The sequence below is a fragment of the Pecten maximus genome, chromosome 13, assembly GCF_902652985.1.
Source record: "Pecten maximus chromosome 13, xPecMax1.1, whole genome shotgun sequence".
Lineage (NCBI taxonomy): Eukaryota > Metazoa > Mollusca > Bivalvia > Pectinida > Pectinidae > Pecten > Pecten maximus.
The window spans coordinates 32,167,839-32,194,250 of NC_047027.1; the positions used below are offsets into that span (position 1 = coordinate 32,167,839).

At 42.2% G+C, this 26,412-nt stretch overlaps 1 protein-coding gene across 3 annotated transcripts in view; it reads left to right on the forward strand.

Moving 5' to 3' along the window:
* The window catches only part of LOC117341332 (pleckstrin homology-like domain family B member 1), a 167,594-nt gene that overhangs the window by 48,916 nt on the left and 92,266 nt on the right, over positions 1–26,412 (forward strand). For all 3 annotated transcript variants that reach the window (XM_033903188.1, XM_033903189.1, XM_033903190.1), the window contains one exon: positions 10,495–10,617. In XM_033903188.1, coding sequence (XP_033759079.1) covers positions 10,495–10,617 — 123 coding nt within the window. The remainder of the gene's footprint in view (positions 1–10,494; positions 10,618–26,412) is intronic.

The following is a 26,412-nucleotide window of genomic DNA, read 5'->3' on the forward strand; positions in this document are numbered from 1 at the left end:
AGGTAATTATCTTATATACAGGTAACATATCCTATTGTTAATACAGGTAACTATCTTATATGCAGGTAACATATCCTATTGTTAATACAGGCTTTCTTCCCTCCAATCGTTAATACAGGTAACACTCGTGTCAACATTCAGTGTCAGGGATAGAAATCAATATAACCACATCTTAGATTGTGGTAAAAGTCAAAACCAACTTTTGGGAGGGTCCATCAGAGTCTAGAAATTAGTCAATGTAGTTTGAAATATCTGGTTTAATCATTTAATCAGTTAATATTTGGGATGGAGGGATACTGGTGAGGAGAGGGGTTACCTGTGATGGGAGGGTGAAGTTGAGGATGTGGGGGTTACTGGTGAGGGGAGAAGTTTACTAGTGAGGGGAGAGTTACCATTGGTAGGGGTACGTACCAGAGAGCGGAGGGGGTTACTTAGTGAGGGGAGGGGTACGTACCGGAGAGAGGAAGGGTATGTACCAGAGAGGGGAGGGGTATGTATCAGAGAGAGAAGGGGTACGTATCAGAGAGGGGAGGGGTACGTATCAGAGAGGGGAGGGGTACGTATCAGAGAGGAGAGGGGGTTACTAGTGAGGGGAGGGGTACGTACCGGAGAGAGGAGGGGTATGTACCAGAGAGGGGAGGGGTATGTATCAGAGAGAGAAGGGGTACGTATCAGAGAGGGGAGGGGTACGTATCAGAGAGGGGAGGGGTACGTATCAGAGAGGGGAGGGGTATGTATCAGAGAGGAGAGGGGGTTACTAGTGAGGGGAGGGGTACGTACCAGAGAGGGGAGGGGTACGTACCAGAGAGGGGAGGGGTACGTACCAGAGAGGGGAGGGGTACGTACCAGAGACGGGAAGGGTACGTACCAGAGACGGGAAGGGTACGTACCAGAGACGGGAAGGGTACGTACCAGAGACGGGAAGGGTACGTACCAGAGACGGGAAGGGTACGTACCAGAGACAGGAAGGGTACGTACCAGAGACGGGAAGGGTTGATATTCTGGATGAGTAACTCAGTCTGATAGTAACAATATGACGCTTTATGTTTGATGTAACTGTAATGATTGGACTGCCCTGTCCATCAGGTCTCAATCAGTCAATCAGGGTCTCATTATAGGGCCACCAGGGGGCGTCAGCATCACAGCTTACCATCATCATTCATTACCAGTGAGAGGCATTGGGCCTTAATTGATTTAGCAGGCAGTGTTAAGTGGTTCATAGCTGAGGAGGGCACTGGAGCATGAAATAGACTTTCTGAAAATCTTATCTCTTATTCATTGTGAAGCAATTATATTAAGCTTCTTTACCATGATAACCTTCTGTCTAATTTCTACTTTAATTCTGATAACCTAGAAAATTTCTACCCATGATTTGATGACCTCTTAAATAATTTCTACTCATGATTTGATAACCTCCTTAATAATTTCTACTCTAGATCTGATAACCTCCTAAATAATTTCTATTCTAGATCTGATAACCTCTTAAATAATTTCTACTCTAGATCTGATAACATCCTAAATAATTTCTACTCCAGATCTGATAACCTCCTGAATAGTTTTCACTCTAGATCTGATAACCTCCTAAATAATTTCCATTCTAGATCTGATAACATCCTAAATAATTTCCATTCTAAATCTGATAACCTTCTAAATAATTTCCACTCTAGATCTGAAGACCTCCTAAACAAGCACAGGTGAGGAGAGCAGGCCCTTATCCAACCTCTTTGTAAGTCTTCATCCTTTCCATCTGGTGCCAGACTATTATCAAGGTTAAGTGAAGCTCCCATATCCTCAAGGGTCCCTCAGCTTATGCAGGCACTCCACTTCTGCTCACTGCCACTGGTCAGATGCAACCAGTAAAGCTGACCAGTGCTGACCAGCAGCCATTCTTACCCCTGATACTGCTACTATTATGTTCTCAGTAAAGCTGACCAGCGCTGCCTGTTTAGTGCTGATAACCATAATCTCTGGCTAATGACTCCCTAATGGGCCGTGTAGACCAGTGTAAGTCTGCGTCTATCAAGTGTCCAGTCATAGGAAGTGTTCAGCTGTCCAGTCTGAGATAGGAAGTCCTGCTGTTCCTGGAGCAGACAGATCAGTGTAATGGCTGAGTACACTTAGTTATTACTCCCAGACCTCTCCACATCAGCAGGTTTGTGTAAACAGAATGTGGTGCACATTATTGGTTAGTTAAGAGCATTTGAACCCTGCCATCAAAGATCTAAGTCAATAATGAAAGTCCTCTCTGTATAAACTGAGGAATAGGTAAACTTTATTTATTTTATAACAATTGTGATACAAGTTATATCAAGCACTCTTGTTGGCCTGGATGGATATCTGCTGGGAGGGGTCGTTCTGTGGGAGGAAACCAGAGAGCTGTCCTTGATTGACCTTGGTTGTTAATATGAAGTGCTGTCCTTGAATGACCATGGCTGTTAACAGGACAGCTGTCCTTGGATGACCTTGGCTGTTAATAGGAAGTTAAACAATTTTAAACCAAACCAAACCCAGAGAAACCTACATGGTCAGACAGGTCATTCCAATACTTTTTCACGTAGGATTGGGAATTGAACAATGGCTGCCTTGGTTAAAGACAAGTGTATAACTGCTGTGCCACCCGACCATACTCACCCTGTAGAGTAGGTGAGATACAGGCCCAGAGAGCCTCTTGTATTTTGATGTACTTTATCAAGAATAAATGAAGCAACATGGAGGACACATTCCTCTTACTCAGTCTAAGGAACATGGCCATACACAATGTGTGACGGAGGCTATATCAAACACTCGGCTCCTGTACATAAGTCAACTTGTAACTTTATGTTACCCCTGTATGATATTATAGTGTTATCCTTCAATCCCAGCTTCGGTTTTGGTTTTTGCTTCTGTCTCGACTTTGACCTCTCTCTCGACCTCCGTCCTGACTATCTAGGGAGACACAGAATGGGCCTGATCTCTGGACAAGTATATCTGAACCAGAGTGCTGGCTTAGTGCTAGCCAGCCAAACTCTTACCCCAGGGCCTATGTTTGATTATTTTTTCGGCATAGCCATATATGCAATCTTATTATCACCAAAAATGATTCAAACTGATTTGTTATCATTGCTGAAACCCATTAATTTGTTAATCTATTGAACCAGCAGTTTAACATTATAACCACCAGCATTAAAACTATGCCGTTTATCTTTTTTAAAGATATTTCTTGTTCCACTTACTTAAAAAAACATAAGGTGTTGTGAAACCTTTTCATCATTAACCTTTATAAATGTCCCATGAAATGTGCATCAAAATGTAAGATAGAGTTATCCCATCCCTGGTAACCATGGTATCACCCTGTGTAAGATAGAGTTATCCCATCCCTGGTAACCATGGTATCACCCTGTGTAAAATAGAGTTATCCCATCCCTGGTAGCCATGGTATCACCCCGTGTAAGATAGAGTTATCCCATTCCTGGTAACCATGGTATCACCCTGTGTAAGATAGAGTTATCCCATCCCTGGTAACCATGGTATCACCCCGTGTAAGATAGAGTTATCCCATTCGTGATAACCATGGTATCACCCCGTGTAAGATAGAGTTATCCCATCCCTGGTAACCATGGTATCACCCTATGAAGTATGTACAAATGTGATAAATCCTCTTATAAAAAACAGAAATGAAGTAATTTATTGTATAAAAGATTCTAGCCAAATCTGTGAATTTTTTATATCTATATTGATGATTCTTACCCGGACTACATAAAGACTGACACTGGTTGTAGTGGTCTGGCTTCAGGGGAGGTAACCAAGTACAGTAAATCTGTAATAATTACAAACTTCCTGCATTCCCTATAAATTATGGATAATGTACCTTGTAATATGGCTGGGGTCACGATTACCAAGGGATGGCATGCTGTAACACATGCTATATTCCAAATGGTCGGAAATATTATAAATTGATCTATTTCACAAGGAGGAATGTTGGTATCAGTTGTCACAATTAAACTTCTACAATTTTGGGTTTGTTGTATACAGAGGACCTTGTATCATGGATTCCCCCTCCCAACCTCATCTCCCTCCCCCCCCCCCCCCCCCCCCCCCCCCCACCCCACCCACCCCCCACCACCGCCATGTTGACAGGATTCCTCATGATCTGTTGTAAGCCACTGTGCCATACTTTAATGCATGCCATGTAATGACCGGAGGTGTCTGGACAGTTTCTGACAAAATCAAAGTGGACATTTTATGAGTGGTCCTATTCACACTTATTGACCACTGTACAGATATGGTTATTTCACTAAGGTGAAGCAGGCACTTCTACAGTCATGGTAATCATATTACCACCCCCCCCCCCCCCCCAGCCCCCCCTCCCTTTTCACACCCTTCCCTCCTCTACACCCAACCCCTTCCCACACCCCCACTCACACCCCCAACCCCTTCCCACACCCCACTCACACCCAAACCCCTTCCCACACCCCCACTCACACACCCAACCCCTTCCCACACCCCCACTCACACACCCAACCCCTCCCCACACCCCACTCACACCCCAACCCCTCCCCACACCCCCACTCACACCCAACCCCTCCCCACACCCTGCTCACACCCAAACCCCTCCCCACACCCCCACTTACACACCCAAACCCCTTTCCACACCCCTACTCACACACACAACCCCTCCCCACACCCAAACACCTCCCCACACCCCGCTCATACCCAAACCCCTCCCCACACCCCCACTCACACACCCAACCCCTCCCCACACCCCCACTCACACCCACCCCTCCCCCACACCCCTCCCACCACCCCCCCCCCTCCCCCCCCCCCCCCTCACCACCCCCCCCACCCCCCTCCCCACCCACCCCACCCCTCCCCCACCCCTCCCCCCACCCCCCCCCACCCCCCACCCCTCCCCACCCACCCCCCCCCCACCACCCCCCCCCCTCCCCACCCCCCCTCCACACCCAACCCCCCCTCCCACCCCTCACCCCACCTCCCACAAACCAAAAATCATTTAATTCCTATTCACTGTATAATCAGGAATATCAAAATCACTTTAGGAAGCACAGATCTGTACTGTTATACAAGTAAATTTACTTTTGTGGAGTTTATACCCCATGTTCCGTAGTAACATTACAAAACTTATGTATAAACCTGTCGAACATTACGGTTACAGTAAACACAGAATTAATCCACAGAAAATGATTCACCTTCATACAAAGTAAATGGTAACATGAAAATTTTACATCAAAATATATTAGATTCAACAAAGCATGTGGCAATGTAAAATCTAAATTTTCCATCTAGGTCACATATCCTATGAAGGGATGACTTTTAGATTAAACAAAGTATGTGGCAATGAAATACTAATTTTTCATCCAGGTCACATATTCCATAAAGATTGATGGTTGAGTTATGATTTTTCATCAAAAGTCATAGATTCAACACAGTAAATGGCAAAATTAAGATGAGAAACTTGTAGATTTGACGGTACATGTTAAGGTGTAGGTAATTTGGTATCGGACCTGGAAATACATGCAGAAGACTACAGGAGGGATTCTCCCGAACTTCTGCCATAAAATCTTAACTAGAAATAACCATTGGCATGTGTGTAAGTAGTGGCGCCCTGGGCCTGGTAAAACCTCACCTGTTTCTTCCTTCAAACAGACTTAATTATACCTACAGGAAACTTAGGGGTAAACAAATCCTCACAGGGAGGATTCATGTCAGGCTCACCAAGGCAGATGTTAGTAGATTCAGGGGAGATGGAGTGGGGGGTGGGGGTGGGGGTGGGGGTAGGGGGGATGGGGGGGGGGGAGAGGAGGGAGGAGGGGGGCTGGGGGTAGGGAGGGGGAGGGGTTCAGCCTGACCCACCTTTTTACTCTGAGTATTGTATGCTTGTTATACTTACTATACATATGCCAAAAGGTTCATTTTTCATTAGGAATTATTAATTGAAAATTATCTTGATAACAAAACACTGTTGAAATTGTCAAAAAAATGAGCTTTATAATCAAGAGACCTTACATAGGGGGAGATAATCTAGTATTAAAATTCAGCTGGGTAAGTCTTTACAAACACTGAGGGACAGTGACAGATCTATTTTGATGGAGGGAGACCTAGTTGGGATATTGTATTAATACAACATCTATAGAGATATATGATAGAGGGAGACCTAGTTGTGATATTGTATAGTAAATACAACATCTATAGAGATATATGATAGAGAGAGACCTAGTTGGGATATTGTATTAATACAACATCTATAGAGATATATGATAGAGAGAGACCTAGTTGTGATATTGTATAGTAAATACAACATCTATAGAGATATATGATGGAGAGAGACCTAGTTGGGATATTGTATAGTAAATACAACATCTATAGAGATATATGATGGAGAGAGACCTAGTTGTGATATTGTATTAATACAACATCTATAGAGATATATGATGGAGAGAGACCTAGTTGTGATATTGTATAGTAAATACAACATCTATAGAGATATATAATGGAGAGAGACCTAGTTGGGATATTGTATAGTAAATACAACATCTATAGAGATATATGATAGAGAGAGAGACCTAGTTGTGATATTGTATAGTAAATACAACATCTATAGAGATATATGGTGGAGAGAGACCTAGTTGTGATATTGTATAGTAAATACAACATCTATAGAGATATATAATGGAGAGAGACCTAGTTGTGATATTGTATAGTAAATACAACATCTATAGAGATATATGGTGGAGAGAGACCTAGTTGGGATATTGTATAGTAAATACAACATCTATAGAGATATATGATGGAGGGAGACCTAGTTGTGATATTGTATAGTAAATACAACATCTATAGATATATATGATGGAGGGAGACCTAGTTGTGATATTGTATAGTAAATACAACATCTATAGAGATATATGTTGGAGAGAGACCTAGTTGGGATATTGTATAGTAAATACAACATCTATAGAGATATATAATGGAGAGAGACCTAGTTGTGATATTGTATTAAAACAACATCTATAGAGATATATGATGGCGGGAGACCTAGTTGTGATATTGTATAGTAAATACAACATCTATATAGAGATATATGATGGAGGGATACCTAGTTGGGATATTGTATAGTAAATACAACATCTATAGAGATATATGATGGAGGGAGACCTAGTTGTGATATTGTATAGTAAATACAACATCTATAGAGATATATGATGGAGAGAGACCTAGTTGGGATATTGTATAGTAAATACAACATCTATATCCCAGCAAAGATTTGTAACAAATGGAGACCTTGGTCTGACAGATAGTATCAAAGTGGAAATGACATCAGGGCGTGGTTTCGTTAGAGATTTCCTCATCTTGTGCAGCATCTGTATCGTAACATGTGCAGTGCATGTAACATTTTGGAATGCGCGATGTTTTTTTTCTCCTGGTACGTACCCCTGACAGCAGCAAACATCTGGCTGCAGTCATCGTAACATCTGGGGACCGATTATCACTTGGCTAACCCACAAAACATGTCATTGATCAAGATCTGTAGACGAGATCTGTAAAGATGTTACCAGTGTAACATTTAGTTTGTATAGACTACATGGTTCTCTGTGTTTAGACTGAAATTTATTGCTGTTTTCTATATGATAGAAAGACAAAATCTTGCTTTCTGAAGCAGGAACATTTTAACATTGGTATTATTCATTTGTGGTTGGAGTTCTGCACATGTAAATAAATCAAAATGGTCATCTGCAGTCAAGATACAAAACACATCTGAGATTTGTGATGATGAAACATATGGGTGCTGAATCAAAACATATTTGGCGTGTGTCTGTCATGTGTCTGCAACGTGTGTCTGTCGTGTGTCTGACGTGTGTCTGTGGTGTGTCTGACGTGTGCCTGTCGTGTGTCTGACTTGTGTCTGTCGTGTGTCTGACTTGTGTCTGTCGTGTGTCTGACGTGTGCCTGTCGTGTGTCTGACGTGTCTGTCGTGTGTCTGACGTATGTCTGTCATGTGTCCGACGAGTGTCTGTTGTGTGTCTGTCGTGTGTCCGACGAGTGTCTGTCTTGTGTTAACACTACAGCTGGTACAGATGTACTAGATGAAGGAATAGTTACATAACTATTGTATTATCGGCCAAATCTCCTAGTATTTCTACGACACCGAAATCTTATAAAAACTTTACATTATGGACAAGTTTGTAATGTTAAACACATACACATGTGTATTTCGTAGCACGTGTGCCACAGGGGCGCCACATGTGTTTGCCTGCTAACAAGTTTTTAATGTTATACATATACACATGTTGTTATATCATTTATAGATTTACATCTGAACAGCAATGCCCCGATAAAAACCTAACTTTGAAGAAGTGTGATTTAAAGGACCATAAATGCCATCTGATGTGTGCCTGTTATAACATCAAAATGGTAGCCATGGGGATCGTGACAGTTCACTACCAAAATAACTTTTTAACCAGGGGATTATACACAGTCAGTAATAATTAGATAACATAATATTGTAGTTTAAAATGGTCAATCTTCATGAAGCAACAAACAATATAGGAAATGCAAATATAAACATCGAGTGCTCCCATGAAAGTATGTTAAAATGTATAGATCTGTCATTTATAACAACTATAATTACCATGGCAGTTCAATGTTTAATGTAAAACATACTAGTGCTTCTACACGGCAGCTATTTCTAGGATGAAAGTCGTTACAGTTTTAAAGGAGATACAGGCTTTGGCCTTCTTTCTGATTTTACACTGAAAAAATTACAAATACATGTATATGAAAATTTATTCTAACAAAATATGTCCTTGTTTTCTTTGTGTGCTGTTATTACGGAAAGATTGAGGACTTTAGAATATTCTGTTAAAAACAAAAAAAAGGGGGGAAAAGAATCAAATCAGATTCAGACCCTTCAGTATGTTAGATATGGATTTTCCTGAACTTGAGGAAGTTGTCAGTTTCCATGGTAACAGGGGATGAAAACCTGATAGTGATGGGTTTCCATTGGTCATATAAACGAAAGCTTCCACTGTGCTGACAAGATTTCCCTGTCATTTCTAATTTGATAGAAAATTTAATAAAAAAAAAAAAGTTGACAACTGAAAAAAAAAATCCATTAAAAGATGATTGAAAGCTTATTAATCAGTTAAGCAATAACATGGCAGGTTTTATTTTATCAGACTAAACAGAACAAGTATAATTCTTCACGGAATAAAAATCAATAATGATTAATATTTATATATCAGGAATGGATTCACATCAATGTTGGATTCAGATATCCCACACTGGACCTGTTAAACCTATTACCTCAATGTGTACACAACAAACTAGATCTATTTGTGTACTGTGTTAGGCCATCTATAAAAATATCTTGGTTTGCTGTAACCCGACCAGGGGGTCTTACATAAGGGTAGGTAGTTAGGGCTGACATTTTTTTTATTCAGTTTTGCAACAATTCAAATGATTTTTAACAGTTTTTAAATAATTCATCAATTTTATTGAATAGTTAAAGAGAAAAAAAAAATGAAATTATATGATAATACTTTATTTTCCAACCTTTTAAAGAAGTTAAACGGTATAAAAAACCTTTTCAAAATTCTTACATTGTTACCTTATGATAAATTTTAGGGGGGGATACAATTCCTATGGGGGGGATACTTATCCTATGGCCATTTATTGTATCCGGATACTTATCCTATGGCCATATATTGTACCCGGATACTAATCCTATGGCCTGTTTTAGTATCCGGGTACTTATCCTATGGGGATACAAATCCCACGACACCGGAATGGTCAAATTGTTCAAAAATTTAAAAATTTAATTTTTCTCAATAAAATTTTTTGAGTTGGTGCATTTTTCTTGTCGGGTGGGTTACACCAAACCAAATACATGTATATTTTTATTTTTTCCTTATAAAACACAATACAAAGTGTACAGAGGACACCAGTAAGTCTCTTTATAATAATGGCCAAAACATTTTCTGAGAAGAAACTTAAAAATGTTTTGATACATTTTGTTGTAAAACTGTTAATTTGAAGCCTGGAGTAACTGGACTTAGCCTCAGTGCTGGTTTAAGGTGTACATGTATGGTAACTAGGGGAATTAAGATAAGACAATTATACCTACTGACAGGAAACAGTACTGGTACCCAGTCAGCACTGGTATACACAGTCACTTAATGTTCTCACTACATCTAGGCTGAATTTTACATTTAGATATTTCGTATTTCACACTGTTTCGAAACCCGGATTCTGTAAGTATAAATGTTGATAAATGCCTTTTACTAGCATATCTGTAACCAGAATCAGGACCAAGGTGATGCTTCAGTTAAAAGTTTAACATGAATGGATTTAATTAATCCGAGGAATCTGGATGTGCTTCAGATATCTTCAACACAGATTTTTTGCAGACTTTCATTAAATTATTGTTCAGCCTCATATCCGTATTTTCCACATAGATAACAGCAGAAATTTTAATTCTGATTTAATTTCCTGTATTTTCAGGTTGTATGGTTTGTCTTGGGAGGTCTAACTACTTTCGGTTCAACCACCCGAAGGAAGCAAAGAAAATCAAGGATGCTCTCCCCAACTGTCGGATCTCGTGTGCCCCCCTACACTTCCTACAAGGTAAGATTTTCATAAGAATAATATCGGAAGTATAAACAGGAGGCCGAGGGGAATAACATTGACTGTTGGATCTCGTTTGTCCCTTAACACTGGCTACATCAATGAGATTTCCATTATCATAATATTGGCAATATAAACAGGAGGCCCAGGGGAGATAACTCTCCCTGTCAGATCTCGTGTGCCCCTCTACATTTCCTTGGTGAGATGACCATAAATATTATATCTGCAGGATAAACAGAAGGCCTGGGAGATAACTCTCCCTGTCAGATCTGGTATGCCCCTAAGGCCTAAGGGAGATAACTCTCCGTGTGAGATCCGTGTGTGTCCTGTACACCTCCTTCAAGGTGAGATTACCATAAAAACAATATTGTCGGCCAAAGGGAAAAAAATCTTCTTGTCGGATCACGTGTGCCCCCTCTCTCTACCACTTACAAGGGGAGGCTTCCATAAATTAAGTACTGCAGTATAAACATGAGTCCGAAGGGAGATAACTCTCCCTGTCAGATCTTGTGGGCCCCTCTCCACTACTTACATGGGGAGGCTTCCATAGATTTAGTACTGCAGTATAAACAGGAGGCCCAAGGGAGATAATTCTCTATGTAGGATCCTGTTTGTCCCTCTTCTACATTCATTAATACATAGGAAGACTTCCATACATAAGCTGATATTATAAAAGTCAACGGGACTCAGTTTTCCCCAGGTGTCTCTGAGTTACAACAAAAATACACTGCAAGTACAAGCAGTTCTAATGGGAGGGCTAAGGGAGATAACTCTGTCTGAATGATGAAATTAATTAAAAAAAATATATTTGAAAAATCTAACTAATGATGTTTCTTGGGTTTGAAATAAGACATTATACCATTGACTGTCATATAAATGGTTCTGTGACATGCATCTTATTTTTATTATGCCAAATAATTTCATAATGAAGATCTTCTAACATCCCTTTAAAGAAGAGTTAGATTTGCCTGTTGTCTTGTGTTTTGTATAAGGCTGGTCCCCAGCTGGTGTTTTTTATGTAATATTCATAATACCTCAGTTACACACGTCTGGCATGTGTTTTACACATGTGTGCCACACATACCAACACATGCTTTACATGTGTAGCTTGAACTGTACGGTATGAGTGTGTCATGTATGGGGAGTACTGCCAGGGCCAGAACAATTAACCTATTTTTCTAGTTTAAGGGGCATAACCATGTACCTATATTCTAGGTCAGGGGGCGTAACTTGGTACCTTTATTTTTAGTTCAAGGAGCATAACTCTGTACCTGTATTTTTAGTTCAAGGGGCATAACTCTGTACCTGTATTTTTAGTTCAAGGGGAATAACTCTGTACCTGTATTTTTAGTTCAAGGGGCATAACTATGTACTTTTATTTTTAGTACAAGGGACATAACTCTGTATCTACATGTCTAGTTTAAGGGATATAACTGTACCTGTACTTCTTGTTCAAAGGGACATAACTCTGTACCTGTATGTCTAGTTTAAGGGACATAACTCTGTGTCTGTATGTCTAGTTTAAGGGACATAACTCTGTGTCTGTATGTTAAGGGACATAACTCTGTGTCTGTATGTTAAGGGACATAACTCTGTGTTTGTATGTTAAGGGACATAACTCTGTCTGTATGTCTAGTTTAAGGGACATAACTCTGTGTCTGTATGTCTAGTTTAAGGGACATAACTCTGTGTCTGTATGTCTAGTTCCACGGACATAACTCTGTGTCTGTATGTTAAGGGACATAACTCTGTGTCTGTATGTTAAGGGACATAACTCTGTGTCTGTATGTCTAGTTCCACGGACATAACTCTGTGTCTGTATGTTAAGGGACATAACTCTGTGTCTGTATGTTAAGGGACATAACTCTGTGTCTGTATGTTAAGGGACATAAATGTGTCTATACATTCATATGCAAAAATCAGGAATCAATAATCTCTAATATCAAAAGATATTTTCTTTTATTTACTCGATAAAAAGCAAGAATTCAAATTTATTTCTTCAGATTACACTTTAAGAAGGCAACATTTTTGTTCGTGAGACAGCTTGTTCAGGACAAATCAATCTCTGACTTATAGATTATTTCTGGTCATTAATCATGTTTATGTATTCACATGAAGCCTGAAATATAAAGTTTTATATATTGTAAGTTACGTTTGATTTCTGTATAGGGAATTTTATCTCAAACAAATTGATTACAAAACCCACCACACTTCAAAGGTTTGGTTATGTTTTTATTGTACAGGATTTTAAAATTATTGGTTTGAACATTTTAGACAGGAAAACAGATTGTTCAAGATTTGTTATCTTTTTGATGTAAGAAAGTAAACAATTGCAAAAAAGGTAAAAACGATTAAATTAAAAAAGAAAAAAAAGTCTATGGAGTTAGGCCAAAAGATGCAGTACAGATTTGCAGTTATGCAGAAGCGGAGATTTTCAAGTTACACTATGGTTTGTTATTTAAATGTTGAGATTTAGACCATAAAATGTGTGTTTAGAGCAAAAGGTCTAGGAAAATGGAGCAATTTAGTGTAACAGGCAAGTATATAGGCACAAGGCACTATAAAAGTGTATGAGTGCGCCTGGACAACTGATTGGAATCAATTACGGAGAGAATTGGGCTGTGGGAGCCAGGAGATAGTGGATACCAGGTGTAGATGGGGTAGAAGGGAGGGGGCTGGGAAGGGGGGGGGGGGGGGCGGAGGCTTGTTAGCTGCAGTACGGGAAGCAGGACAAGTCGATGTGTTTTTTTTATCTCCCAATAAAAGCAGTTTTAACCAGGTTTTAGTAACATATTCCCTAAGAACACGGCAAACTCTGCAGTACAGAGAGAGCTGCTGGAGATCGTGTAGAATTCGGAGAATCATTCTACAGCTTCCTGTAGCTTATAAATATACAGAAGTATGTTTATCCATGAAAGAAAAATTGAAAAATGTAAAATAATTAATTTAAACAAGAGATCCCAGATGGATCTTCGACCCCACAATTGAATGATCTTTGTCAGTCATGAGAAGGATTGATCTTTCTCTCTAATTCTCCCTTTTTCTCCTTCTCCCTCTAAATCATTTGATAACATGAGAACCTACATATAAAGACAAATTTCGAAGAACTTTCTGAAAGATAACAGTTACTGTAAAAATCCAAGATGGCAGCTTGTCATGGACCAATGGGAACATCCATGATAAGTTGGAGAAATATTCCTTCAGTACTTTTCAAGAAATAGCGATAACAAACTTCAAATACCAAAAGCAAGATGACCACCTCTCCACCATTTTGTTTTCCTGATCAGACTCAAAATTCAATGGGCCTGACTATGGACAATTGAGAACCTACATGTGAAGTTTGAGAAATATTCCATCGATGCTTTTCAATAAGAAACTTTTGACTGTCAAAATCAAAGATGGCTGCCTTGTTGGCCATTTTCTTTTCATCATTTTAGATATTTTATATATCATCGTTTATATATCATTTTTTACCTGTACTTTTAATTCAGGGGACATAACTCATTACCAGATTTAATGTTCAATTGTTCATAGCTTTAGTATCTCAACTTACACTTAAGCTACACTGAAGCTGAAATCCTGCTATTTATCACAGGAATGTTTTACATTGTACAGATTAATTAAGGTCTGGACTGCTTCCAGGAAGTAAATGCCAAAAATGATTTGCAGACGCCTCGGTGAATTTTGAAGTATTAAATAGAACTACAGAACATATAATTCTCTCTGTGTTAGGAAACTATATATATCTCCAGGTCTGGGTATTGGCATGGTGGTGAGTTTGAGGACTCTTTCACTAATAGTGGGATTTTTTTATGTATGGGGTGAAGTCTGTTGACTGATTGCTATAGGCCAGACAGGGCCAGGTCTGTGTTTTCTGTGAAGATTTTTAGTTATTTTAAGGGGAATGTATGATGGCTATTTTCTGTTTGTACAGAGATACATGCATACCATAAAACTTGTCTTTCTCATTCGTAATTGATTTTGTCCGTAAAAATCTTTTTTCCGTTTAGATGAGTTTTATTCTTCCCAGGTGTGTGTCAGTGACAACAGGCTTAGCCTATATAAGCCTTCTTCCAGAAAAAAACTTGAGGTTAGACCTGACAGAAAGATGTTACGCTCCCTCTTTCGATCCTTAAGTATAATTGTAAAGTATAGCAGTTAAATGTATTTATACAAGAGTAAGACGATGAGAGGAACCGCATACATGCTTTCAATACATAAATAGAAGGTATAATTTATTAAATAGACCAATGGCATTGCTAAGATTCATAAAAGTAGCATTAATCTTTGGTGAAGTGAAAGCACAGCATCTTTCTGACCTTTCTATTAGAAACACCGATTCTTACCACACAGCTAATGTGTAACAACTACACTATAAAATCTAACGGGAATACGATAATGTGTTACTCAACGTGTTACTCATTCGCACACACAGCCGTAAAAATGTTCACTGCTATTCTGCATTTTCTGAAGGCAAAAAAGAATTACACTTTTAAATTAAATTTCATCCATTTACGACAAGTGAATAAGTAAAACTCATAAAACTGTGGAAGCATGATAAAAACCTAGTGTATGTTCTTTCAAAGAAAGGATTTTAAAATTTCAAATGAAAATGAAAATGATAGAAACTGTCAGTGCTATAGAAATGTCACATGTTTTTCGAGTGTCACCCTGTATGACTAACACATTAGACCTGCTGTCTACAGCCTGATGCTGTTCATTATGATAAAATCATGTTAATATCGTGTGAGGCACTGCTTCCTATAAAGCCCAGAAATAGATGTCCTAATTTGCACCAGTGCAGTATCTATTTATAGCTCACAGGCCGTCAGGGTTAGGTAACTTAAACACTTGGCAGCAGATATAAATATATGGTTTAATGATGATAGAAAGGTTTTAATAATTATTTTTTCATGTTACTTTATATATTCTTGTTTTCTATATAAAACATTATAATAGCTTTCCATAGAACTATAATTGGCTGAGAGTCCCCCCTCCTCTGGAGCCCCAATACAGAGATAAAAATGGAGTGTGATGGTTGGAGGGATATGAAGCTGAGAATTCATCCCCCTCTAGAGCCCCTATACAGAAATAATTGAGGTGTGATGGTTGGAGGGATGTGAAGCTGAGAATTCATCCCTCTGTGGAGCCCCTATACAGAGATAATTGAGGTGTGATGGGTGTAAGTGAAGGGAGACAATTAAGTGCCCCCTCTAGAGCCCCAATACAGAGATAATTGAGGTGTGATGTGGGGCTGGGAGAACGAGAGTTCCCCTCTGGAGCCCCGATATAAAGATAATTGAGGTGTGATGGGTACAGGTGTAGAATGTAGGGAGCATGAGAGTTGGATCCCCTCTAGAGTCCTCATACAGAGATGATTGAGCTATGATGGAGAGGTTAGGAGACTCAGAGTTCCCCTCTAAAGCCTCGATACAGAGATAATTGGAGTGTGATGGGTGAAGGTATAGGGAGATGGGAGTCCCCCTCTAGAGTCCCAATACAGAGATGATTGGACTATGATGTGGGGCTAGGAGACCAAGAGTTACCCTCTGTAGCCCCGATACAGAGATAATTGGAGTGTGATGGGGAGGCTGGGAGACCAAGAGTTACCCTCTGTAGCCCCGATACAGAGATAATTGGAGTGCGATGGGGAGGTTAGGAGACTAGAGAGTTCCCCTCTGTAGCCCCGATACAGAGATAATTGGAGTGTGATGGGGAGGCTGAGAGACTTGAGAGTTCCCCTCTGGAGCCTCGATACAGAGATAATTGGAGTGTGATGGGGAGGCTGGGAGACCAAGAGTTCCCCTCTGGAGCCTCGATACAGAGATAATTGGAGTGTGATGGGGAGGCTGGGAGACTTGATAGTTCCCCTCTGGAGCCTCGATACAGAGATAATTGGAGTGTGATATGGAGGCTGGGGGACTCAGAGTTCCCCTCTGGAGCCTCGATACAGAGATAATTGGAGTGTGATGGGTGAAGGTATAGGGAGATGGGAGTCCCCCTCTAGAGTCCCAATACAGAGATAATTGGAGTGTGATGGGGAGGTTAGGAGACTTTAGAGTTCCCCTCTGGAGCCTCGATGCAGAGATAATTGGAGTGTGATGGGGAGGCTGGGAGACTTGATAGTTCCCCTCTGGAGCCTCGATACAGAGATAATTGGAGTGTGATTGGGAGGTTAGGAGACTTGAGAGTTCCCCTCTGGAGCCTCGATACAGAAATAATTGGAGTGTGATGGGGAGGCTGGGAGACTCAGAGTTCCCCTCTGGAGCCTCGATACAGAGATAATCGGAGTGTGATGGGGAGGTTAGGAGACTTGAGAGTTCCCCTCTGGAGCCTCGATACAGAGATAATTGGAGTGTGATGGGGAGGCTGGGAGACTATGAGCTGTGTCTGTTTATAAACAGGATGTGAGAGTGCAGTCAGTGTCCAATATGGCATCTGTGACTCTTTGACACGAGGATTTTACTGATGGAGCTCTTGGTTCACCCCAGATCTCTGGGTCCCTGGGGTAGGTACCCAACCTTATCTTAGCTTTCTGTATGTATGTGTGTCTCTGGGTCCCTGGGGTAGGTACTTAACCTTATCTTTGCTTTCTGTATGTGTGTTCATATCTGGTTTTAGGGCCAGTGATCCCTAGTGGTCCTCAGCGTGTGTTTGTACATCTCTGGAATACGGTTCATATCTTACCAAGGTTTCTCTGAGAGGGAATGTCAGGTCCCTGGGGCAGGGGCCATGTTACTTTGTTATCACAGAATGGTTGAGCCACTATATACTGATTTTGTGTGAGGGCTGAAATCTCTTGGGGATTCTCATTCATAACCTTTGACTGATGATATTGTGAGGTCCATATTGTTGGGTCAGGACTATTTGTTTGTTTTGTTTAATATCCTATTAACAGACACGGTCATTCAGGACTGTCAGGTTTTGGAGGAGGTGGAGAAAAGCCGGAGTACCCGGAGAAAAACCACTGGCCTACGGTCAGTACCAGATACCTGTCCTGTGTTGGTTTCCAACTGGCGACCCAGAGGTGGAGGCCTAGTGATAAAGTGTCAGGACATCCTAACCATTTGGCAACCACAGCCCCAGAGGAGTCAAAAACATAGCAAATTGATATATATATATATATATATATATATATATATATGGGTGGGAATAATCCCCAGACAGGTTATAATATGGGTGGAAATAATCCTCAGACAGGTTATAATATGGGTGGGAATAATCCTCAGGCAGGTTATAATATGGGTGGGAATAATCCCCAGGTTATAATATCGGTGGGAATAATCCCCAGGTTATAATATGGGTGGGAATAATCCTCAGGTTATAATATTGGTGGGAATAATCCTCAGGCAGGTTATAATATGGGTGGGAATAATCCCCAGGTTATAATATGGGTGGGAATAATCATCGGGTTATAATATGGGTGGGAATAATCCTCAGGTTATAATATGGGTGGGAATAATCCTCAGGTTATAATATGGGTGGGAATAATCCTCAGGTTATAATATGGGTGGGAATAATCCTCAGGTTATAATATGGGTGGGAATAATCCCCAGACAGGTTATAATATGGGTGGGAATAATCCTCAGACAGGTTACAATATGGGTGGGAATAATCCTCAGGTTATAATATGGGTGGGAATAATCCCCAGACAGGTTATAATATGGGTGGGAATAATCCTCAGGTTATAATATGGGTGGGAATAATCCTCAGGTTATAATATGGGTGGGAATAATCCCCAGACAGGTTATAATATGGGTGGGAATAATCCTCAGACAGGTTACAATATGGGTGGGAATAATCCTCAGGTTATAATATGGGTGGGAATAATCCCCAGACAGGTTACAATATGGATGGGAATAATCCCCAGACAGGTTACAATATGGGTGGGAATAATCCTCAGGTTATAATATGGGTGGGAATAATCCTCAGGTTATAATATGGGTGGGAATAATCCTCAGGTTATAATATGGGTGGGAATAATCCCCAGGTTATAATATGGGTGGGAATAATCCTCAGGTTATAATATGGGTGGGAATAATCCTCAGGTTATAATATGGGTGGGAATAATCCCAGACAGGTTATAATATGGGTGGGAATAATCCTCAGGTTATAATATGGGTGGGAATAATCCTCAGGTTATAATATGGGTGGGAATAATCCTCAGGTTATAATATGGGTGGGAATAATCCCCAGGTTATAATATGGGTGGGAATAATCCCCAGGTTATAATATGGGTGGGAATAATCCTCAGGTTATAATATGGGTGGGAATAATCCCAAGGTTATAATATGGGTGGGAATAATCCCCATGTTATAATATGGGTGGGAATAATCCTCAGGTTATAATATGGGTGGGAATAATCCTCAGGCATGTTATAATATGGGTGGGAATAATCCTCAGACAGGTTATAATATGGGTGGGAATAATCCTCAGACAGGTTATAATATGGGTGGGAATAATCCCCAGACAGGTTATAATATGGGTGGGAATAATCCCCAGACAGGTTATAATATGGGTGGGAATAATCCCCAGGTTATAATATGGGTGGGAATAATCCCCAGGTTATAATATGGGTGGGAATAATCCTCATGTTAAAATATGGGTGGGAATAATCCTCAGGTTATAATATGGGTGGGAATAATCCCCAGACAGGTTATAATATGGGTGGGAATAATCCTCAGGCAGGTTATAATATGGGTGGGAATAATCCTCAGGTTATAATATGGGTAAGAATAATCCTCATGTTAAAATATGGGTGGGAATAATCATCAGACAGGTTATAATATGGGTGGGAATAATCCTCATGTTAAAATATGGGTGGGAATAATCATCAGACAGGTTATAATATGGGTGGGAATAATCCTCATGTTAAAATATGGGTGGGAATAATCCCCAGGTTATAATATGGGTGGGAATAATCCTCATGTTAAAATATGGGTGGGAATAATCCTCAGGTTATAATATGGGTGGGAATAATCCTCATGTTAAAATATGGGTGGGAATAATCCTCAGGTTATAATATGGGTGGGAATAATCCTCAGGCAGGTTATGGGGTGAGGATAAGTGTGAGTGTCCTCACTCACCATCTGATGTGATTTGATGTGTTGGTTTTATCTCAAACATTAGTCACTCATTTAGAAGATTAACAAAATCTAAAACTCAAAAGGCATGTAGCTGGAAGGGTATGAATGTGAAAGCACTGCGGATCGAGCGGTGCAGTGATGACACACCTGGTCGGGCGGTACAGTGGTGACACACTTGGTCGGGCGGTACAGTGGTGACACACTTGGTCGGGTTGTACAGTGATGACACACTTGGTCGGTTTGTACAGTGATGACACACTTGGTCGGGCATTACAGTGACGACACACTTGGTCGGGCGGTACAGTGATGACACACTTGGTCGGGCGATACAGTGGTGACACACTTGGTCGGGCGGTACAGTGGTGACACACTTGGTCGGGTTGTACAGTGATGACACACTTGGTCGGGCATTACAGTGACGACACACTTGGTCCGGCGGTACAGTGATGACACACTTGGTCGGGCGGTACAGTGGTGACACACTTGGTCGGGCGGTACAGTGATGACACGCTTGGTCGGGCGGTACAGTGATGACACGCTTGGTCGGGCGGTACAGTGATGACACACTTGGTCGGGTTGTACAGTGACGACACACTTGGTCGGGCATTACAGTGATGACACACTTGGTCGGGTTGTACAGTGACGACACACTTGGTCGGGAGGTACAGTGACGACACACTTGGTCGGGTTGTACAGTGATGACACACTTGGTTGGGTTGTACAGTGAAGACACACTTGGTCGGGTTGTACAGTGACGACACACTTGATCAGGTGGTACAGTGATGACACACTTGGTCGAATTGTACAGTGATGACACACTTGGTCGGGCTGTACAGTGACGACACACTTGGTCGGGTTGTACAGTGACGACACACTTGGTCGGGCTATACAGTGACGACCCACTTGGTCGGGCGGTACAGTGACGACACACTTGGTCGGGTTGTACAGTGATGACACACTTGGTCGGGTTGTACAGTGACGACACACTTGGTCGGGCGGTACAGTGATGACACACTTGGTCGGGCGGTACAGTGATGACACACTTGGTCGGGCATTATAGTGACAACACACTTGGTCGTGCATTACAGTGACGACACACTTGGTCGGGCATTACAGTGATGACACACTTGGTCGGGTTGTACAGTGATGACACACTTGGTCGGGTTGTACAGTGATGACACACTTGGTCGGGTTGTACAGTGACGACACACTTGGTCGGGCGGTACAGTGACGACACACTTGGTCGGGTTGTACAGTGATGACACACTTGGTCGGGTTGTACAGTAACGACACACTTGGTCGGGCGGTACAGTGATGACACACTTGGTCGGGCAGTACAGTGATGACACACTTGGTCGGGCATTATAGTGACAACACACTTGGTCGGGCATTACAGTGACGACACACTTGGTCGGGTGACGACACACTTGGTCGGGCATTACAGTGACGACACACTTGGTCGGCGGTACAGTGATGACACACTTGGTCGGGCATTACAGTGACGACACACTTGGTCGGGCGGTACAGTGATGACACACTTGGTCGGGCGGTACAGTGGTGACACACTTGGTCGGGCGGTACAGTGATGACACGCTTGGTCGGGCGGTACAGTGATGACACGCTTGGTCGGGCGGTACAGTGATGACACACTTGGTCGGGTTGTACAGTGACGACACACTTGGTCGGGCGGTACAGTGATGACACACTTGGTCGGGTTGTACAGTGACGACACACTTGGTCGGGCGGTACAGTGACGACACACTTGGTCGGGTTGTACAGTGATGACACACTTGGTTGGGTTGTACAGTGAAGACACACTTGGTCGGGTTGTACAGTGACGACACACTTGGTCAGGTGGTACAGTGATGACACACTTGGTCGGGTTGTACAGTGATGACACACTTGGTCGGGCGGTACAGTGACGACACACTTGGTCGGGTTGTACAGTGACGACACACTTGGTCGGGCTGTACAGTGACGACCCACTTGGTCGGGCGGTACAGTGACGACACACTTGGTCGGGTTGTACAGTGATGACACACTTGGTCGGGTTGTACAGTGACGACACACTTGGTCGGGCGGTACAGTGATGACACACTTGGTCGGGCGGTACAGTGATGACACACTTGGTCGGGCATTATAGTGACAACACACTTGGTCGGGCATTACAGTGACGACACACTTGGTCGGGTGACGACACACTTGGTCGGGCATTACAGTGATGACACACTTGGTCGGGTTGTACAGTGATGACACACTTGGTCGGGTTGTACAGTGATGACACACTTGGTCGGGTTGTACAGTGACGACACACTTGGTCGGGCGGTACAGTGACGACACACTTGGTCGGGTTGTACAGTGATGACACACTTGGTCGGGTTGTACAGTGACGACACACTTGGTCGGGCGGTACAGTGATGACACACTTGGTCGGGCGGTACAGTGATGACACACTTGGTCGGGCATTATAGTGACAACACACTTGGTCGGGCATTACAGTGACGACACACTTGGTCGGGTGACGACACACTTGGTCGGGCATTACAGTGACGACACACTTGGTCGGCGGTACAGTGATGACACACTTGGTCGGGCATTACAGTGACGACACACTTGGTCGGGCATTATAGTGACAACACACTTGGTCGGGCATTACAGTGACGACACTTGGTCGGGTGACGACACACTTGGTCGGGCATTACAGTGACGACACACTTGGTCAGCGGTACAGTGATGACACACTTGGTCGGGCATTACAGTGACGACACACTTGGTCGGGTGGTACAGTGATGACACACTTGGTCGGGCGGTACAGTGGTGACACACTTGGTCGGGCGGTACAGTGATGACACGCTTGGTCGGGCGGTACAGTGATGACACGCTTGGTCGGGCGGTACAGTGATGACACACTTGGTCGGGTTGTACAGTGACGACACACTTGGTCGGGCGGTACAGTGATGACACACTTGGTCGGGCGGTACAGTGACGACACACTTGGTCGGGCGGTACAGTGACGACACACTTGGTCGGGTTGTACAGTGATGACACACTTGGTTGGGTTGTACAGTGAAGACACACTTGGTCGGGTTGTACAGTGACGACACACTTGGTCAGGTGGTACAGTGATGACACACTTGGTCGGGTTGTACAGTGATGACACACTTGGTCGGGCATTATATTGACAACACACTTGGTCGGGCATTACAGTGACGACACACTTGGTCGGGTGACGACACACTTGGTCGGGCATTACAGTGATGACACACTTGGTCGGGTTGTACAGTGATGACACACTTGGTCGGGTTGTACAGTGATGACACATTTGGTCGGGTTGTACAGTGACGACACACTTGGTCGGGCGGTACAGTGACGACACACTTGGTCGGGCGGTACAGTGATGACACACTTGGTCGGGCGGTACAGTGATGACACACTTGGTCGGGTTGTACAGTGACGACACACTTGGTCGGGCAGTACAGTGACGACACACTTGGTCGGGCAGTACAGTGACGACACACTTGGTCGGGTTGTACAGTGATGACACACTTGGTTGGGTTGTACAGTGAAGACACACTTGGTCGGGTTGTACAATGACGACACACTTGGTCAGGTGGTACAGTGATGACACACTTGGTCGGGTTGTACAGTGATGACACACTTGGTCGGGCGGTACAGTGACGACACACTTGGTCGGGTTGTACAGTGACGACACACTTGGTCGGGCTGTACAGTGACGACCCACTTGGTCGGGCGGTACAGTGACGACACACTTGGTCGGGTTGTACAGTGACGACACACTTGGTCGGGTTGTACAGTGATGACACACTTGGTCGGGTTGTACAGTGACGACACACTTGGTCGGGCGGTACAGTGATGACACACTTGGTCGGGCATTATAGTGACAACACACTTGGTCGGGCATTATAGTGACAACACACTTGGTCGGGCATTACAGTGACGACACACTTGGTCGGGTGACGACACACTTGGTCGGGCATTACAGTGATGACACACTTGGTCGGGTTGTACAGTGATGACACACTTGGTCGGGTTGTACGGTGATGACAAACTTGGTCGGGTTGTACAGTGACGACACACTTGGTCGGGCGGTACAGTGACGACACACTTGGTCGGGTTGTACAGTGATGACACACTTGGTCGGGTTGTACAGTGACGACACACTTGGTCGGGCGGTACAGTGATGACACACTTGGTCAGGTGGTACAGTGATGACACACTTGGTCGGATGATGACACACTTGGTCGGGTGGTACAGTGATGACACACTTGGTCGGGCATTACAGTGACGACACACTTGGTCGGGCGGTACAGTGATGACACACTTGGTGGGACGGTAGAGTGATTATCAATACATCTGTCTTTCACCTTGAGATCTGGGATAAGATTCCCTGATCAGACCTGAAAAGGTATGGGGTCAACTGGCCGGCTACATGGGTTTTTTCCTGGGTGCTAAAGTTTCATCTCATAGTTAGACCCCTCAAGTCCTTCCAGCCAGGCCAGCAAGCTTAAGCTTAATTAAATAAAAGCTGGTGTAAAATAGATAAAGTTAACATTTTATCTCACTGGTTACGAGTAACCTTGAGCTAATGCTTGTACCCCCTGCATCTGTGTCCCACCCCACTTTAAAGTTTTTTGGGTAAGTTTTTGGAAACATTGCAGGTCCAAAAATATGTACCTCACAACTTTCTTATTTGGTTTATGCATTCATTAGAGGTCTAGGAGTGATGTTATGGCAACATCATGCAGAACAAATTTTTGATTTTTTAGCATTTTATGATTTTGTGGACTTAATTTTTTGGCACCAAAACCCACTTTAAAGTTTTTGGGGTAAGTTTTTTGGAAAGCTTGTAAGTCCAAAAGTATACACCTCACACCCTTCTAATTTTGTTTAAACATTCATATGAGGTTTTGGAGTGATGTTATGGCAAAATCATGCAGAAAAAAATTGTGATTTTTTTCGCATTTTACCATTTTGTGGAAATGCTTATACATACCTCGGTACATAAAAATGAGTGCATTGTGTGATTGCTGCTGCCTGTGAGCTTTGCCATCATTGATTGCACTTGTTAAACATAGCTATGAGATGTTGGGATATAATGATAGAGGAGAGCCCCACACCTGTGTGAGATCGCTCCAGACCTTCATCAGACATCAAAGCAGGGCTTTAACCATGGAGGTGGAACCTGTCTTCCTGGAATATATTTTGATACATGGTGAAACAGTTGTCTGGAAAAAAATTTTATTGGCATTTTGGAATTTTGGCAAGATGCATTACCAATATGTCTGAGAGAAGAAATCTGTATTCCATAGGGGAGGGATAGATATTGGTCTGTGTTACATTTCTTTGCAAATCGACTACTCGATGATCTGAAGATCTTTTTTTGCTTTAATGGAAAGTTTGATATTTTTAGAGAGAAAATAAAATCATTCCTCCCTTGTCTATCTATTGTGACATGGGAAAGCTTCTAATAATATTGATTTCACTTCAGAAACATTGAAGATGTCTTTGCCAAGCTTGTATCACCTGAAGCTGATGAGCAGTATACTGTCATATGGTCACTGTGACCTTTGATCTGATAAAGCTGAGATGAAAGGTCAAACAAGTGCTAATTTTTCAATAATTTCTGTCCAGATGGTTATTTTTGTCCGTAAAAACAATCTCTTCTTAAAGTTGGCTTTTATGTATAGGACTTCAGACACTGACACAGAACAGCTTTAGAGTACAAGGTCAGGATTTAGGTAGATATCATGGGGGACATAGTCACTGGAGCTATTAACCAGGTCAGGTTTTAGGTAGGTATCATGGGGACATAGTAGCTGGAGATATTAACCAGGTCAGGTTTTAGGTAGGTATTATGGGGGACATAGTCGCTGGAGCTATTAATCAGGTCAGGATTCAGGTAGGTATCATGGGGGACATAGTCGCTGGAGCTATTAACCAGGTCAGGTTTTAGGTAGGTATTATGGGGGACATAGTCGCTAGAGCTATTAACCAGGTCAGGTTTTAGGTAGGTATCATGGGGACATAGTCGCTGGAGCTATTAACCAGGTCAGGTTTTAGGTAGGTATTATGGGGGACATAGTCGCTAGAGCTATTAACCAGGTCAGGTTTTAGGTAGGTATCATGGGGACATAGTCGCTGGGCTATTAACCAGGTCAGGTTTTAGGTAGGTATCATGGGGACACAGTAGCTGGACTATTAACCAGGAGAGGATTTAGGTAGGTAGCGACCCTCGGCTTACTGGTCCGCCGCTCTACCGACTGAGCTAAAGGGAAATTCTCCCTAGCTTGAAGCTAGAATGCAACCATACAATTATGTACAGTATTTACAATTAAAACCCGGCCTGCTACAATTGTATAAAGTTGATTGAGCATATCAGTGGTGATATTAAATGTTATATAAAATGAATCATGTAATAGACTAAGTCAGTGCTAAAATACAAATGTATAAAGTTTAGAGCGGAAATGGATTTTAATCTAAAATATTCTAGTGTAGTATCAAGTCGATTGAATGAGAGAAAATATGAAGACTTAATTAGCCTGTTCTAAGATATTAAGCATTGTATAAAAAATATAGACATATTCATTGTTAAATACAAATGTTGTATAAAGTTTACATGTAATAGATTTAACCAATGATAGAATAAACATGTGCTATAAAATTTCAGTTTCATGCAAAATAATACAAA